The 17180-nt window shown below is 37.5% G+C and overlaps 1 protein-coding gene across 9 annotated transcripts in view; it reads right to left on the bottom strand.

The window, feature by feature from the left end:
• The window catches only part of AKAP11 (A-kinase anchoring protein 11), a 49177-nt gene that overhangs the window by 6222 nt on the left and 25775 nt on the right, over window positions 1–17180 (bottom strand). For 4 of the 9 annotated variants that reach the window (XM_014866873.3, XM_014866870.3, XM_044779927.2 and 1 more), the window contains 5 exons: window positions 12391–16897; window positions 8867–9022; window positions 4848–4931; window positions 4019–4065; window positions 374–534 (listed from right to left, as the gene is read on the bottom strand). In XM_014866873.3, coding sequence (XP_014722359.1) covers window positions 374–534; window positions 4019–4065; window positions 4848–4931; window positions 8867–9022; window positions 12391–16897 — 4955 coding nt within the window. Of the gene's footprint in view, window positions 1–373; window positions 535–2094; window positions 2262–4018; window positions 4066–4847; window positions 4932–8866; window positions 9023–12390; window positions 16898–17180 lie in introns of those variants that run through there. The other 5 variants (XM_070480841.1, XM_070480842.1, XM_070480840.1 and 2 more) reach the window with 5 other exon arrangements.

Raw genomic sequence — 17180 nt, forward strand, 5'->3', positions numbered from 1 at the left:
AATAACTCAGTCCTTCCACATGAACACGTGAAATGTTTATTAATGGCACCTAACTTTGAGAACCTAGGATGTACCAGGTACTAGATTAAGCATTTTTTTTTACAGTATTATATTTAATCCTCACAAACCTCTGTAAGGTAAAGTCTATACTCATCTCCACAGTACAGATAAGGAAACTGAGACTGGTGAACTTGCCCCAGGTTACACTGCTACAGAGTGGCAGAGTTGATATCGGAACCCAACTATTAGACTCTTGCCTAAGCATTTACCCATTCTGCTATCACCAGGCATCTTATTAGGTCAACCACGTGACACAGAACATCATATACTGTTAACTGTATCCTCACACCCACTCTATAAGGCAGGTACTTACTTGTATAAACTCCCTCTTTGCAGAGTCATGAAAATAAAGTTCTGCAACTTCAGCCTCAGAGGCAATGAGCCACTGAAGAATAATCCTTAGCTGGGGGTCTACTGTGCACGGCTCCATGTCAATATTTGTAATTAGCAGAGTCTTTCCATCTTGCTCAAAACCTAATATTTAAATTTAAACAATACGAAGTGAAACATCAACTCAACTCTCAATACTCTGGTTTCCAAGGATATATAAATATATTCCATTTCTTAAGATTCCAATGAACACTGGAAAAAAATCCATCTTTTCTTACCTACACCGTAACATCAACTAAAACATTTCCTTGAAAGGGCAAAATAACACTAAAACAAAGGAATAACTTTGATCATCTACTGATGGCACAGAAGCAAAACTTGAGGCAGTGAATTCAAGTACTATAAATGCTACAATTTGTGTCAAAATATGACCCATAGGTAAAGGGAGACAAAATAAAACCATAAAGCTACAATTATAACCAAAATACAAATGAAACACAAATAAAAACCCCAAATAAATACATTAAAGGGACTTTAAGACAGCTTTCTGAACTAAGAGAAACAGCAGCAGCAGCAAACACTTGTATAGCACATACCACATTATTTAAGCCTTGTTCTAAGCTCTTTAGATATACACACTCCTTTAATACTCACAACCACCCTGTGAGGTAGGAACTATCATCACCTCTATTTTACAAGTGAGGGATCTGGGGCAGAGAGAGATCCAGAGTCTTACAGCAGGTAAGTGGCTGAGCCAGGATATGAACCAGGCAGTCTGGCTCCATGCTCTTAATCATTTCATTCTTTAGGCAAAATAGGAAAAAAAGGTCATATGCAACCACTTACATCTCAAAAGCCTGACATGGGAATTTTCTGGTACACTCCTATTATAGATAAAATGTTGCTCTCAAGTCTCTTTCTTTCTTTTTAAATTAAAATTATGTTTTCAACATAAAGGAGAATCCCTGTTGACTGTAAAACTCATGACCTGTGGACGAATATCATGTGGTGAACACTCCTACTTAATGACAGCCGAGCAAAGCAGTGCTGAGACACGGGCCCTCCCACATGAGAGGTGAGCAGCAGGGCATGCTGGCAGACACCATGCCCATTTGTGCCAGGAATGAAAACTTGGTGAATGTCCCTGATTCTTCTTTATAGTTTGTGGGGCATTCTAGACCACTATTAATCATTTTTAGGATTTATACTGGCCCCTAATTTTTCATTTAAAAAGTTGGTCCACATTATTCCCTTAAACAAATCTTTTCTTTTCCTTCCTCTGTCCTTACTGACTCTCAATCAAAAATGGGTCTGGTGTCGTCCTATGATACCAGACACGCTCTCTGGGTCATTCTATAAATCCTGCAGAGGTCATGGGGTTGGACACTAAGTCATCTCAAGGCTTTTTGGTACTACTGGCTTTCTCATTTTAGGGCTCCTGGTTGCCTGGCCTCAGAGAGAGCTCTCTCTTTAGAGAGGGTACCAAACTAGTGAAAAGGGATGGGAATGACATCCTCCAACTACAAACAACAACAAAAAAATGAGGTTTGCTGCCTTAGGATTTCCATAATTTTGGATCTTTCTATAAAACCACATCAATCTATCTCCTAATTTACCAATTTCTAATTTAACAAATTTGAGGGGCCCGCCGGGTGGCACAGCGGTTACGTGCACACGTTCCGCTTTGGCAGCCTGGGGTCCACTGGTTCGGATCCTGGGTGCAGACACGGCACCGTTCATCAAGCCATGCTGTGGTAGGTGTCCCACATATGAAAAAAAGTAGAGGAAGATGGGCACGGATGTTAGCTCAGGGCTAGTCTTCCTCAGCAAAAAGAGGAGGATTGGCAGATGTTAGCTCAGGGTTGATCTTCCTCAAAAAAAGAAAAACAACAAATTTGAAAGTTGGCTGTAGTTTTCTACATAATGAGAGATGACTATAATCTCAAAAGCTGAGTAGTGACATATATCTATATATAATTAATCTCCTGACATCTACCTACTCACGAAATCCTGAACAACCTGGTTAATGCCAAAAGTAAAATTTTTTTAAATGAATTTCATAGTTATATTAACTTATATCTTCTTTTCTCTTAACCATTCCTCAGTAAAGTTAGTTAAGTAATAATTAGTTCATTAGAGAAAATACTCACCACCTGCATTTATACCATGTAGAGCCTTTGGGACAACTTTGGTCACAGGTATTACTTGGGAAAAAGTACACAACTTCTCTAGACAAAGTCAACACTTTCTTAGTCAACAAAAATACAGCAAATAACTACCTAGCCCATGCACAACTCTAAAACTACTGCCCTAACCCTACTTTATATCTGATAAGAAAAACTTACCTCTAGAGGCCCTACTTAGCAGAGGCACTTAGAACTAAAAAATAAGAATAATCTTAAGTCTGAGGATTTTAGTTCAAAAATTGGTACATGACTTCCCTAAACAAGGAAAGTACAGTTGGCCATAAAACTGGAAACTCAGGTGTTACAAAGTACATTTTAAGAAATGTGTTTTGGCAATCTTCTGAGTTTGCCCACTTCTAAAACAATGATTGAAAAAAAAATCACTCGTTCAAAAAAAAAAATCTCAAACAGAATGAACATTTTGTGTGCCACTCTACAGAAGACATTATTGGAATTTTCATAATTAAGGAAAAATAAGATTTTTGGAAAAAAATTTAACCATCACCTAAATACAATGAAAACAGCTTCAACTTGAAAAGCTTCCAGAATCACTTTGACATTCTAATATGTTTGAATTAAGGATTACAAATTATGGTCCAAAACTCTGTGGCCAATGGTACCTAATATTTACATATTTGGAATTATGTTCATCAAAGGAAGAATTGAAAATTTTCTTCAAATATGTGTACGTGTGAGTGTAGGACTGAAGTTGAGGGAGAGGAGAATTTATTTTAAAATATCTTTTTATTTTTACTTACTGATTTTTGTAGGATTGACATTAAACACTAATTCTAGAAGTTACTGGTTTGGAATAAAAAATGAACATATGGCATAATTATGATAAATTATATCTTATAATATGAGTAAGGATTTTATATTTTGAAAAAGGTAACTATATAGAGAGATTATCATAAACTTCCCTCTCAAATAATTGAATAATTCTTTTAAAGTAGTTCAGTCTCGGGGCTGGCCCCGTGGCCGAGTGGTTAAGTTTGCGCGCTCCGCTGCAGGCGGCCCAGTGTTTCGTCGGTTCGAATCCTGGGCGCGGACATGGCACTGCTCATCAGACCACGCTGAGGCAGCGTCCCACATGCCACAACTAGAAGAACCCACAACGAAGAATACACAACTATGTACCGGGGGGCTTTGGGGAGAAAAAAGGAAAAAATAAAATCTTTAAAAAAAAATAAATAAATAAAGTAGTTCAGTCTCTACATCCACAAGTACTTCATTAGTTTACCAATCAAATAATACAAACTGCTGATAAAGGACCTGACTGGATAAATTAGTTCAAGAATACCCTGATTTGTGATGTAAATACCCTGATTTGTAACAACCTGGAACCTAACTGATGAAAACGCACAAATATAAACATGAAAGACTCTTCTAGGGAAACTTATACAAAAAATACGAAATACTTTGAAAAACAAATTGTCAATTACCTTCTGCATCATTCTCATGCTCTTCATCTTCATCATCTGGTCCATCACTTTTCAAATAAAAGAGCAGAAGCAGTTAAAAAAAAAAAGCTTTAATTATTAATGGTATTAAAATCAATTCTTAAAATGTGGTAAAGAAGGAATATTATAACATGATGTATGACATTTAAAAAGGGGAGAGAGGACAATAAAAAAGGAAGCTTTGCTTCTCACACCATTTCATGTTAAAATCTGAATTGTAAATGATGCCTGGATAAGTTATCAATAACCAAGAAGTTCTACCTGAGGAGGATATGTACAGCGCCAATAAATTTCATAACAAAATTTAGTTTAATATAATTTAAAGATGAAATATTCTACTAATTTGGTTTTAGATAACAAAGTATCTGAATATCATAGAATGCCATGAATAATTATTAATGCTTCTGTTGATGCCATTTATATATTTTTGAACACAGTAAAAAACACATTTTTCCTACACTTTTCTTATATATGAAATAAAACTACATACAAAAACAAAACAAAACAAAACAACAGAAATCCTGTAGGAAGCAAGCTCTTTTTAATGAAATAATAATTGGTAGAATGAAAAATAGCAAGCAGAGCAACACATGCATAAAAGTAACACATTTTGCAATTAGATGTCAGTCGTACCTTAGCATCGTCCAATTTTTTCATTAGATGTAAATTTATCAAGCAGAATCATGTCAAAGTATAGGAGAAAAGCAGGTTGATGTATATTGGCACTGTAACCCAAATTCTTTTAAGAATATGACATCATGCATTAGTGGTGAAAGACTCATCAGTTTTTAAGTTTTTGGACTGGACCAACCTGTCTGATGTTGGAAAGGATAAATTGTCCTCATACAAATCTCCTTCTAAACCAAGACTGCTCCAGCTACTGCTGTTACCATTACTGCCAGAGGAAGAAAAGAACAGAGCTGAACTAGAAAATGAAGAGCAAAGATGACCTTGGGTTTCCTCGGAACAGCTTCTGCCAGTGATGACTGCAGATGTTCGGAAGCTGCCACAGTGGAGTGGAGCATCCATGGAGGTGGAGAGAGACCATCACTGCTACCATAAAAGGCACCTGACAGCTTCAGAGATGTGGGAGTTTTCTTACTTGTCCTCAATGGATCGTGAAAATTATTTTACGTCTGTATTTATTTTACAGATTAAGACAACAGAAGGACTTTTAGGACAGCAAATGAATGCACGAAGTAAGAAGTTTCACGATGAAATTAATGTCTACGGCAAGTCTTGGAATGTAATTTGTAAAAAGCCAATACATTTCAGTTTTGATAAATTTTAAACAGAAAAAAATCACAGGCTGACATTCTCCCACAGGTCTTTAGATAGTGCAAACAGTGATGGACTTGGGGGGCTGAGGGGGTATGGGGGGTGATGGGATGGCAGGCACCAAAACATAGTCCCAAAGAGACCTTTTCTAAGTAGTTGGAGAAAAGATGTTTCTGATTTTAAAATACTCTTATGGTGTCAATTACTTTCATTTCATACATTATGCATAATTCAGTAGGCAGCAAATAACATACATTTTCCTCAGATATTGAATAACCAAGGCTTAATCAACATTACACTCATCTGGTCGGCCAATCACTAATGCCCCACAGGTAACTTCTTACACTACTACCTAATCAAAAGAAGAAAGCAACTACATTCTAAAACTGCAGCAAAGCAACAAAAACAAAAAGTAACTGTTCAGAAACAAAACTAAGTTCAATTTTCAGATTAAAACCTAAACATGCAATTTTTTAAAATTCTAATCATTAAGATAATTAGTAAGCACATTAGTTTGCAGTGATAAGCAGCTATATTTCCCCATATTAGGCTAAGCAATTATAAAAATTAATATTTACACAAACCAAAATTTTGGTTCTAAAAAATGAACATAAAATCATTTTATGTGCATCAGTAAATGTTGACAAGGTTACCAAAAAAGGGGATGATTACTCAAAACTTCTAAATAGTTTTCAAGCAATCTCAAACAATTTATATATCCACACTCACTCTAGCACTATCAAATTGTCACAAACCATAATGCATTGGAGAATAAAAGTTAAAACTGAGTGGTATCTTTTCAACGTATGTTTAAACAAATATAGATCTACTATAAAACCTTTAAAAGAACCAGAGTTTTTGCCCATGTAGTCTGCTGTCAAACCAAAAATGAGAAAATAGGAAAATACAGAATGGACAGTTACGAGTCAGAGAAAGAGAACATTAATGATCTCAAACACTGCATTTACTTCTACTAACAGGATGGTTATCTAAAAAAAGAAAAAAAATTACAAAATGAAAATTCTTACCCATATCTTACTAATGATTCCTCCATCTAATTAATAATAAAAATCCATTACCTAAATATTAAGTGAACATGAAAAGAAATAAACAGCTAAAAAATGTAAAGACTAAAAGTTGAAATTCTATCCAACCTCATTCCCTCTCCCCTTTTGCCCCTCAAAATAGGTCAGATTTGAAATCAGTTATTCATAAAATGCCACTTCTAACTAAAGTGACCATATAATTTTTCATCTAACCAGGACACTTCTGAAAATGAAAAGTCACCATCAATAATTACCCCAGAACAGCACAAGTAAACCAGGACTGTTCTGAGCAAACCAGGAGGAGTGATCATCCTACACGAACCCAACATAAAACAACTGAATTTCCTCTCTTAACAGTCTTCCTATTTCATTCTTGAACAGTGACCTGCTTCCATCACTTTCTTTTATGTCTTTTCCTATTTCCTATGTCCACAACAGGTATACCTCAAACCAGTGGTGGTCAAGGACTAAAATTCTTTATTGTGGCTTTCAGCCACATGAAGACTACTGTCAATTCTGAAACATCACAGAAATTATCCCAAAAATTCTGCAATTTCGGTCCCATCTTACCAAATCTACTACATAACTTGTAAAAAATTCACAAACTGTTGAAACACTTAACAGATTCACATACACAGCCTAGTTCTCTTCTGATCAAATAATTATACGTTCCTTCTAAACACTTGTGAAAATCTGAAATTATCATTTCTTTTTTAACTGTTGCCTTCTTCTGAACCTCCTACTTAGAGTGAAAGTGCAAGGTGTGTTCAAACCAGTGAAGTCTCTTATCTCCTCCCTTGATCTCTTTACCAGAAAATAACAGCTCCTACAGCAGATCTCATCGGAAGATGAAACATGTGAAGCCATATGTCTTAAGTGTGGTTTCTGAACCACTTATGAAAATCATCTGAGATGCTTACCCAGCATGCAGCCCTTGGGACCCTCCAACGACCTAATGAATCTTAATCACTGGGAGGTGAGGCCCTGGAAATTGTATGTTCAACGAGCACAGCACCAACCCTGGATGAGTCCCACTTTGTCTTTGTGCCTGACCCTTAACACTACATAGCGTAATAGTTCTTATGAAGACTGTGGTCAATTAAATCACAGTTGTTTTTCTGACAAAATGCCATCAAGCCAGGTTTTCCCCAGCCTGAAATCAAAGAATTAATTTTCTGAACCTAAATGCACTTGCCAACATTAAACCTAATTATTTTAGCCTCAGCCTGATTTGGTCTTTCTGAACTAGCTTCTGATCCTACTTCTCCCATTTCAACACCAGGATTTCCTAAACAACAATGTAAACCCTCACTGAAATTCCAGAAGCCTGGGTTTCTCAAAGGTGAGAGGAGAATTTAAGTGTTAATATTCTATTCCAGATAAAATTATGGCAAAGGGCCCAGTGATGATTTGTGATATTACCCCCACTTCCCACTACCAGTAAAGACTACCTTTTTTGAATCTAGATTTTAAGAAATATTGGTGGTTTACATCTCATTTTAAGAAACTATTACAAAAATAGGTAATTTATAAAAATATTAATACTTATTGGTTAATCGAAGCATCAAACAAAATACTCTGAGATGCTATGTTCTAATAAGTGAAAAGCCATTTCCTTTCCTTATGCTTCCTCATCCTCTCCTCCAACAGTCTTCCTACCTTCCCCTTCTGGTAAGCCAATTCCAATGGGTCTGTTCAACTGAAGCCTCACAGGGTCCTGTCCACATATGCCCAAAGCTGGAAGTATGTGCGCTGAGAATATTTCTCTCTCCCTGGACTCAGCTATGGACGGTATTTATTATTTCCAATTATCAGTTAATGTAGATAAAGATTTTATAGAATTTTATAGGTTAGTCAGGAACACCTTTATAGAGTTAGGAATATAAGAAACAACTGTACCATAATTAATCAAATATTCCAAAGACTGTTATTATGAACAAAGTTAATTAAGAAAAATTATATATAAGGTAGGTGCCTTCTGCTGTACAAAACCATATATAATGAGTTTATGTGTTTTCAGTCATTCAAGTATAAATGCTCCAGGTCATTTTGTTCCTGAATAGCAGGACAAGTAAGGAATCCTTCCCAAAAAAGATACCACTTAAACTAATATCAAGAAAATTACAGGGCCATTTTGATGCTTTTTACAGATAACTGTCCTTTTTCCTATCTCTAAAGAAAAAAAAGTATCCTCTTTGAGAAAGAAAAATTGTTTCTTCAAAAGACTCACGGGAAAGTCCAGATAAAGCTTAAAGTGTATAAAATCAAAAGTATGCAATATTTTTCAAAGCAACTATTAGCACATCCAAAGAAAATTAGCTCGGCTAATTACTATACTTAATAAATGTCAACTGTTAAAAATATATTGTGAATAATAAAATACATTTTGAAAATTAAGACATATTTTCAAATTCAGAACTTTACAATAATACTCAAGGCAAATCTATAGCTCACTTCTGAGTTCTAAGGACCTAAACTATGCAATTACATGCAAAATTTTAGTTACCTCTCACTTAGATGATGAAAACTGCTGCTTTCATCCTGGTGTTCATCTTCAAAACTTAAATTGGTCCAGCTACCAGTGCTGTCATCACCAATACTGAGATTCATCTGCTGGCTAACAAAAGACTCAGCTGCCTGAAAGTCTTCTATTTCTTTTGGACTACAAAAGGAAAAGAAAAAGAGAAGAAAAAAATTCAATCCAAAAGATCCAAAAGCATTAGATTCTGAATTAGAAGACTATCCATTTGATAATAAAAATGACAAAAACAAGAAATGATATTCAGAGCCAGACCAGTGGTCTATCTAACCCTTTGTGTCTGCTAATAAAGAGACTGCAGGAGAGCATATTAATTTCAAAGTTAACTGAGGTACCTACCAACATCCCTAATTTACTGTGTTAATCTATTATGGATCCATCCTAGTGCATCATTTATCTAAATCCTCTTTAAGGCAGTTCATATTTTCAACTGGGACCACTATGGAGGAGCACAAGTTCCTAAGTTTATCATCTGCTTTGTGAGACAGTACTTTTACTTGTACTAAAAAAAATCCTCCTTCTGGCTTTTAGAAAAAAAGTAGTTAAAGGAATTCTAGTATTGTCAGTCAAGCCTACAGTCAAACTAGCCAAATCTCTTCAAGATTTTGAGCACGGATCATAACCTTTCTCATTTTTTTTTCAATAAAGAGACACTTATAGTTTTATTCAATCTTCACAAGAAAGTCCATTCACTGTTGGATTACCGTAATTGCCCCCTCTATATTTTATTCTCAACATAGAAGTTTAAAGTCGTATTTTTAAACATAAAGAGGGAAAATGTTAGACTACTGATCAAAACCTTCTAGTAGCTTCTCACCCATCAGAATAAGAGTGCAAGTCCTTATAGCATTCTGTCCGGTATGGTAACTCTCACGACCTCCACCTTCTCTCCTCCCACTCTCCCTGGCTCACTGCGTCAGCCACGCACACCTCTCTGCTGTTTCTCCCACATGTAGTCCCACCCCTTTGGCTGGGACCCTCTCTGATTCCCATGTGACTTGTTCTCTTTTCACCTTTGGCTCTTGGCCCAAATGTTACTTTGTCAGAGTTGCTTCCCCTGTTACTTGTTCAAAACTGCAAACCATGTCCCCTGCCGTGGCCCACCGCCACCCCCAGCACTAATCCCTTCCTCGCTTTAGTTTTCCTCCAAGGCACTTATCCCCATACTACATACTTTACTTGTTTTTCTATCTGTCTTACTCCACTCTGACACAAGCTCCAAGAGAACACATAGTTTTGCCGGTTTCACTTACTTCTGTATCCCCAGTGCCTAGAATAGGTTCTGAACTTCCCTCCTCTTTGGGACTATTCTCAATTTGTATTTAAGGTAAAGCAACCAGAATTAGGCATTCCAGGGACGGGCACACTATAGTTTTGAATCATAATAGAGCACTACTTTGTTCTCTTTTTATTTTGATACTTTTCATGGTATGTGCTACAATCTAATGGTTTTTTGGCTGAAATGACCCACCAGATGGGTCCAGAGGACTTTTTAATGACTGCTAGGTTATTGTGGCTGAGAAATAATAGCTCAGAATATAGTTTAGATGCTTGGCTCTTCCAAAAATGCCCTATCGCATAATTCCCCATTTGACACTCACGTACCACCACTTTGTACATTTCAGCTTTGTGAAATATTTATGGTTATTTTCATGAATCAAAGGGACACTAGTGAAATAATCCAAATAATACCTCCAGAAATAATCCATTTGAATGAATCCCTCTTAAAGCTTGAAAGATAAATCATTTTAACTGTAAAAATAGAAAATGCAAAAGAGTACATGGTACACACCACTTAACTTTTAATAGTCAGCACTTCTAGAACCCTAGCACAATTATTAAGGAAGAAAGAGAAAGAGAAAAAGAAACAGCAAGTATTATTCTACGAGCGTGGCTAAAAGTTGGAATTAGCACGGGCTTATAGGAAGAACTCCAGGGGCCTCTCTACTCACCCAACTCCAAGAAGAAAAAGTGAAAATACTGAGGAATCGATAGAAAGGCATTTGCTAGGCCCTGGGAGGGATGTCTTAGAGAGATTCTAATCTAGAGGATTATCTAGAGGCCAGTCTCTTCCTCCCACCAGGCTGGGATTGGGGGGGGGGGGGGGGGCATTAAAATTGCCTGCAGCCTGTCGTCACTTTTGTTAGAAAAAAGTTGTTTCAACTACTGAAAGGCCTAGCTTACTACTATTTATCCGTTTGTAAGCTTATTAACCACTTATCAGATGTCCATCATCATATTAGGAAGTAATATGTTTTCATGAACAAAGAAAATACGGGTCCAGGACAAAAGTTTGCAAACTTTTTCTATAAAGGGCTAGATAATAAACACTTAAGGCATTGTCAGCCATAGGTCTCTGTTACAACTACTCAACCCTGCCATTAGGGCATAAAACCAGCCACAGACAATGCATAAATGAATGACTATGGCTGTGTTCCAGTCAAACTTTTTTATGAACAATGAAATTAGAATTTCATATAATTTTCACGTCACAAAATAGTACGTATTCCTCTTTTGATTTTTTTCCAACCACTTAAAAACTGTAAAAACCATTCTTAGCTCACAGACCATACAAAAACAAGCAGTGGGCCAGATCTGGCCCATGAGTTGTAGTTTGCTAAACTCTGGTCTAGGAGAAAGGAGGCTGACTAGTTACGACAAACAGAGACCTCCCCTAGCTCACCAGAAACCTACAGCATCTCTCAGCTCAAGAGGATACCAGGGAACAACTGGATTCAAGGATCCTGGCCAAACTGTATCTTCCTATTTTAAGATGACTAAGAAAAGAGGCAGTTCTTGTCATGGCTTTGACAAAAGCTACTAAAAACTCTGGGTATCATGCGATTCAATTAAATTCCACCTCAACTTGAAGCATTTTCCCTTTCCAGAAGGACTAACAAATATAATCCTACAAACTAACAACACAAGTTGGTCCTGATGTTTTCCCAAGGAAAAAGAAGGTTAAAAGTGAAAATCTTAACTGAGGTATTAGAAACACTGAGCACAAGACACAGCTGCTGAAGAACAGGGCACTGTAGGCCTATCAGAAAGAACTGTCTCCTTAGCAAGGGTGGCAGTGGTAGAAGCATTTGGAGAATTTCTGCTTTCTTCCTCACAGCACTTTGGTTAAATTATGCTCTTTATAAAAAAAACTTACCTTTGTGAACAGAAAATGCTGTATAAAAATTTAATCTCGCAGTAGTAAATTAACATACGAATAGTCTGTATTTGCTGTATAAAATTCTCCAGCTGTTCCTCTGATTCAACTTTACCTACTTCATAGCCTTGTGAACCTCAGCACAGAGGTTATCCCCTCTAAGCCTCATCTTCCAGCTCGGTTGAGGGTTGATCCCGCCCCTCAAAGAGCTGTTGTGGATTTTTGTGAATTAGGGTTAAAAATAATCGTACCTTTCTGAACAGGATCCAAGACGTATATGATCAAGTTTAACTTTTCATTTTATCGTAAGACCCAAAAGAAATTTGAAACTTACCTGCTAACAATAGGTGCAACATTCGTCATCACTGATGTCATTATTTCTGTGGTAAGGCTTTCCGCAAAGCTAATGCCATCTTGTCCAATTCCACTATCGGCTGCCAAACTGGCATTGCTCAGTTCTCTCTCTGCTTTTTCAATAGCTTCAGCAACTATCTTCTCAGCAAGCACTGTCTTCTTATCAAGATCAACATGAATTTGGGGGACATCGAGGTGAAAAACTCTAGATTTCTGATAGATGTTACTATATTTTGAATTAGAAACTGGCTTACTACTAGCATGTGAATCCTGTCTGAGAAAGGGTTGAGGTGCATTTCCAGTGCAATCGTGGAATTCATTACGGTCACAGTATCTGCAAGCTTGACTTATAAGAGGTGACAACTTTTCTGCATAAGTGATCCTATCCGCTGCTTTTGTGGTCTCAGACAGGTGGAAAACTGCAGATCCTAAACTTAGCTCTAAAGTGTCATCCGCTACTTTTTTAGCATACTCTTCTATAGCTTGAACAACAGTCTCTCCATAACCACACCCATTTAAGCTGCCTGTACTGTGGTAAAACCTGTGATTTGGGGAGGAAGGCTGAAAAGACTTAGGAAATTCTGGCTCAGCGTAAGCCTCGGTATCTTCATCACATTCAGATTTTTCATAAAGGCAAGAATCTGTTAAGGATTTTGGCAAGCCAACCGCGGATGCTGTCAGCTCTTTTTTAACATCTCTTGTTATGCTGTGAGCAAGAGAGGCTGAAAAACTATACAGTTCGGAGCACTCATTTCTATATGTATCCCGTGTCCATTCGCAAGTTTGATTTTTACAAAGGTACCCTCCATTTCTTTTACTTTGTCTTTTTTTATCTTCTTGGTGGTGCTCTTTATTTAAGAACATCAACAGTTCGTTGTTGGTTTTCACCTGCGAGCTCTGCACGGGGAACATTTTTGAGTTGCACTTCATTCCGGCTGTCTTAGCTGCTTCTTGTAACCCTGATTTAACAGATCGATAAGCAAGTCTATTGGCATACTGGTCCATTATTAACTCACTATTACCACCTTCCTGTTTTAGGATTTGGATAATGTGACCCGCATATTCGTCTGTCACACTCTCACAGCTGGGATACCTGTATGTCAGACCTGACATACAAGAACTTGGTGGTAATGAAAGAATACACGGCTCTACTTCTCTTGGGTGTGCCACCCCCTCTATATCCAACTTCTCTTCTAATCTATAATCTCGGTCACCATCAACATGACAACTGTTCTTCTTTTGCCTGAAAAACAAACAACTCCTAACTTTTGCTATCTTCTCAGCTTCCGTAATGACTTCTGCTGCCATATCACCTGCAAAATTGCATAATGTTTGTAAATTTTCATCTGAGCAATTTAAAACAGTAGGTGATACACTTCTTTGGCTTTGCACACTTAAGCAAGGGCTTTTAACCTTGGGTTCTTGAATTATTTTATTATCTAAATGGGATGCTGCCATTTCAGTTGCAAGAGAAATGATGTGCGTAGCCAACGCTTCTGCAAACTGAACTTTCTTCCCTGAGTGCTCTGACTTCATATCCACTTCTGGATGCTCTTCACCTTCACTGCTTTCAACTTCTTCTGAAAGAGATCGCATGAGTTTCAACATGAACTCTTCTTTTTCTATGGTATTTTGTTCATTTTCAGACAAACTACCACTGGATGAGTTGTGAGGTGTAGAAGGCGGTGTGGCAGGTGCAAATTCTTTTGCTAATTCCCCCTTGAGCTTTTTGGTTAACTTCTTGATATCCCATTCGGAACCAGCCTGCGATGGTAGTAAAGGAGTTGACGGAGGAGTACCAGGGATTACATTTCCGTCTCGGATTTTCTGTTTATCTTCCACAGGAAAACCATCTACACATGTAAGCGCTGTGGATGAGAAAGTATGTGAATGGGAAAAAGGGTTTTCCTGCCCAAAAGACAAGGGCTCAAGTGCTGTATTATTCAAATGACACTTTTTCACTGATTTGTCCTTAGCAGCTTCCTTCAAATCTGGTTTTTGGCCTGCCATAGTTAGACAAGGTGACAGTGTCTCTAAATAAAATCCATGAGCCACAGAACCTCCATGTTCTGAAACACAATCCTTTCCGACCAAAAGTGAACTGTGAGTTAAGTGATCTCGAGTGTCAAGAAATTTGGGGAACTTTTCCAGGGTCAGCTGTGACTCTTCCCCAGGAACAGGTACACCTTCCTTGTGTACCACATTTTTATCTACATTCAGGATCACTGATTTGCTTTTATCTATTGATTGTTTAATAACAGACTTAGACAACTGATCAGCAAACATGTCCTTATTGCTAGCTTCACTCAGTGGCAGTGCTGCTTGATCACAGAGAAAAGGAGGCGTGTTTCCCTTTACTGCTTTAGTTAAACAATCTGTGTGTTCAGCTGTTTTCGTAACTTTGAATGACGTCATTGACTCTAAAGTTTCATTTACTATTGTATGCACCATTGCTGCAGAAAAGTTGTTAATAGTCACAGGATCACCCGTTAATTTTGAAGAGCTCTGCATTTCGATATCATTATTCACTGATTTAAAATCATTCTGGTTACTTGGATTGTGTTCTGAAGGTAAACAAATATTTCTGAGACAAGCTACTTTCTCTTCTTTGTTTTTTGTGGTAACACGTGCTTGAGTAGAATCACCATTTGAATTATTATCATCAGACGACAGATGAGACTTTGCCTGATGGATATTAGATGAAGTACCATATGGGAGAAGGGCACTTCCTGCCAAGGGCACAGGTATAGAAGTAATAATGCCAGAAGTACAAAACAAGGCCTGCTGTACTGTGTATTCCTTTTTGTATTCCTGTATTGGTTTTGTCACCATAATTGTTTGATTGTTAAAAGCAGGGGAAAACGTGGAGGTCTGTGTCGATGGCACAATATTTTCTGCACTCACATTCCTTACGTTATCTGTGGAAACACTAACTGCTGCCCTTGTTGTGAAGGTCACATCAACTTGTGACAGCTCAATGAACGCTTCCTGTAGTACAGATTCAGACAAATCTTTTGCATACGACTTCACTACTTTGTCTTCATAGTCAAATGACCGACGCTGTGGAGATGCAGGTGTTGGAGGATATGAAAACTGACACACTTCCATGATGCCTTCAAAAACAAGCTCTTCAGCAAGATCTGCAGCAAACCTAGCAACGGTGTTTGTAAATATCTGCTTCTTTACATACTGTAAATCTCTTAAAGCATTTGATAAAGCTTCACTCACCAAAAAATTAGCCAGACCACTAATGGCACGTTCTTTCAGTGAAAACGCACGCTGCTTTCTCAGTTCATTGAATGCCATCTGAAAAACGGATGATGTCAATTTGATGGCGAAGTGGCACAATGCATTGGTACACGAAGAGACTCCTTTCTGTAAATCTTTAAATGCGCTGCCAAAACTTTTTTCCACAAGATCTGCTGCAAATTTCTGAATGCTATTTTTAATCATTAATGATTTATTTTTAGATTTAGTTTTTTGATCAAGGCTTCCACGCTTAAGAGCTACGGTTTTATTCTCTCCCTTTTTAATACTATTAATGTTTGATGTAGCATTAGTATCTTGGGTATGAAGAACCGAGTCCAGCACTTCACAGGAAACGCTATTCGCATAATCTTCATAGGTGTAATAGACAGAATCATGATTTTCATGAATCCTATATCCACCAGCATCTGTTTGGCAAAAACATTCAGCAGGAGTACAGCCGCCAAGAGGACTAAAAGCAGAGGATCGAATAGGGCTAAACAAGCCACTGTCTTCCCCAGATGCCTTGACTGGGCGAGGAGAATCTGGAGCATCGCACAGGTTACTGTAAGGGGATTCCGGCTTACGAGGGGTTGGCTTTCTAACATTAGCTGGGAGAGCTGGACGGTCAAACTTGAATTTTTGAGGATTCATGGTTGTGGTTACAGAACAAGGTTTTTCATGTTTTTGCCCTTTCTTTTGCGATGGCTTCCCTACAACAGGATCTTTCAGAAATGGACAAGAAGTGTCTGAAGTTTGTTCTAGTTCATCAAACTGATCAAAACTATCAAAAAATTCACTTACTTCTGAGTCTGAATCCTCTATATCATCTTTCATCACAGGAATTTTAGGTAACTCAAGTTTTGCTTTTAAACTTTTTTGATATCCCTCTTCATCCAAGAAAATAACAGGACTTGGACTAGAGCATTCTGATTCAGATGAGTAAGCAGGAGAAGATGAAAGCAACATCTTCTGTGTATCACTACCCTTGTCTGAAGCATTAGATGACCTATAAAAACTCCTTTGGATCCAAGGCTCAGAAATTGACGTCGTAACTGAAGTTTTCGCAGAAGTTAGGTCTTTCTGTCCCAGAATATTCATTACGGAAGGTGATGGTTTGGCCAATGACTTCTGCCGCCCAGAGCAAACCAGAATCCTTGAATCATGAGTTTCTAAATGGTGACCAGAAATAGTCTGTGAAGCAGCATCACACTGGCTCCTTAGTGCAGTAATGTTTATTCCTATGGGGAAAGAATTAAATCATCAAATTAGTCCTGAACAGAATTTTTAAAAAATTAATTTAAATCAATGGGACTAAGTAGACTTTAAGCATGAAATATTTATTTGTAATATAAGTGCCTTCTAAACTATGTTAACAGATCATCCTAGGTCACACTTAAAAGCAAACACATATTTTACTAAGATAATTACATTTTACCCCATATCTAGGATATTTGGACTATGGAATGCTTAGTGCACTGTTGCATGTGTTAGAAACACTAATATGGTGACTCTGCCAGCTAA

Source organism: Equus asinus, chromosome 11 (assembly GCF_041296235.1).
Source record: "Equus asinus isolate D_3611 breed Donkey chromosome 11, EquAss-T2T_v2, whole genome shotgun sequence".
In the NCBI taxonomy this organism is placed as follows: domain Eukaryota; kingdom Metazoa; phylum Chordata; class Mammalia; order Perissodactyla; family Equidae; genus Equus; species Equus asinus.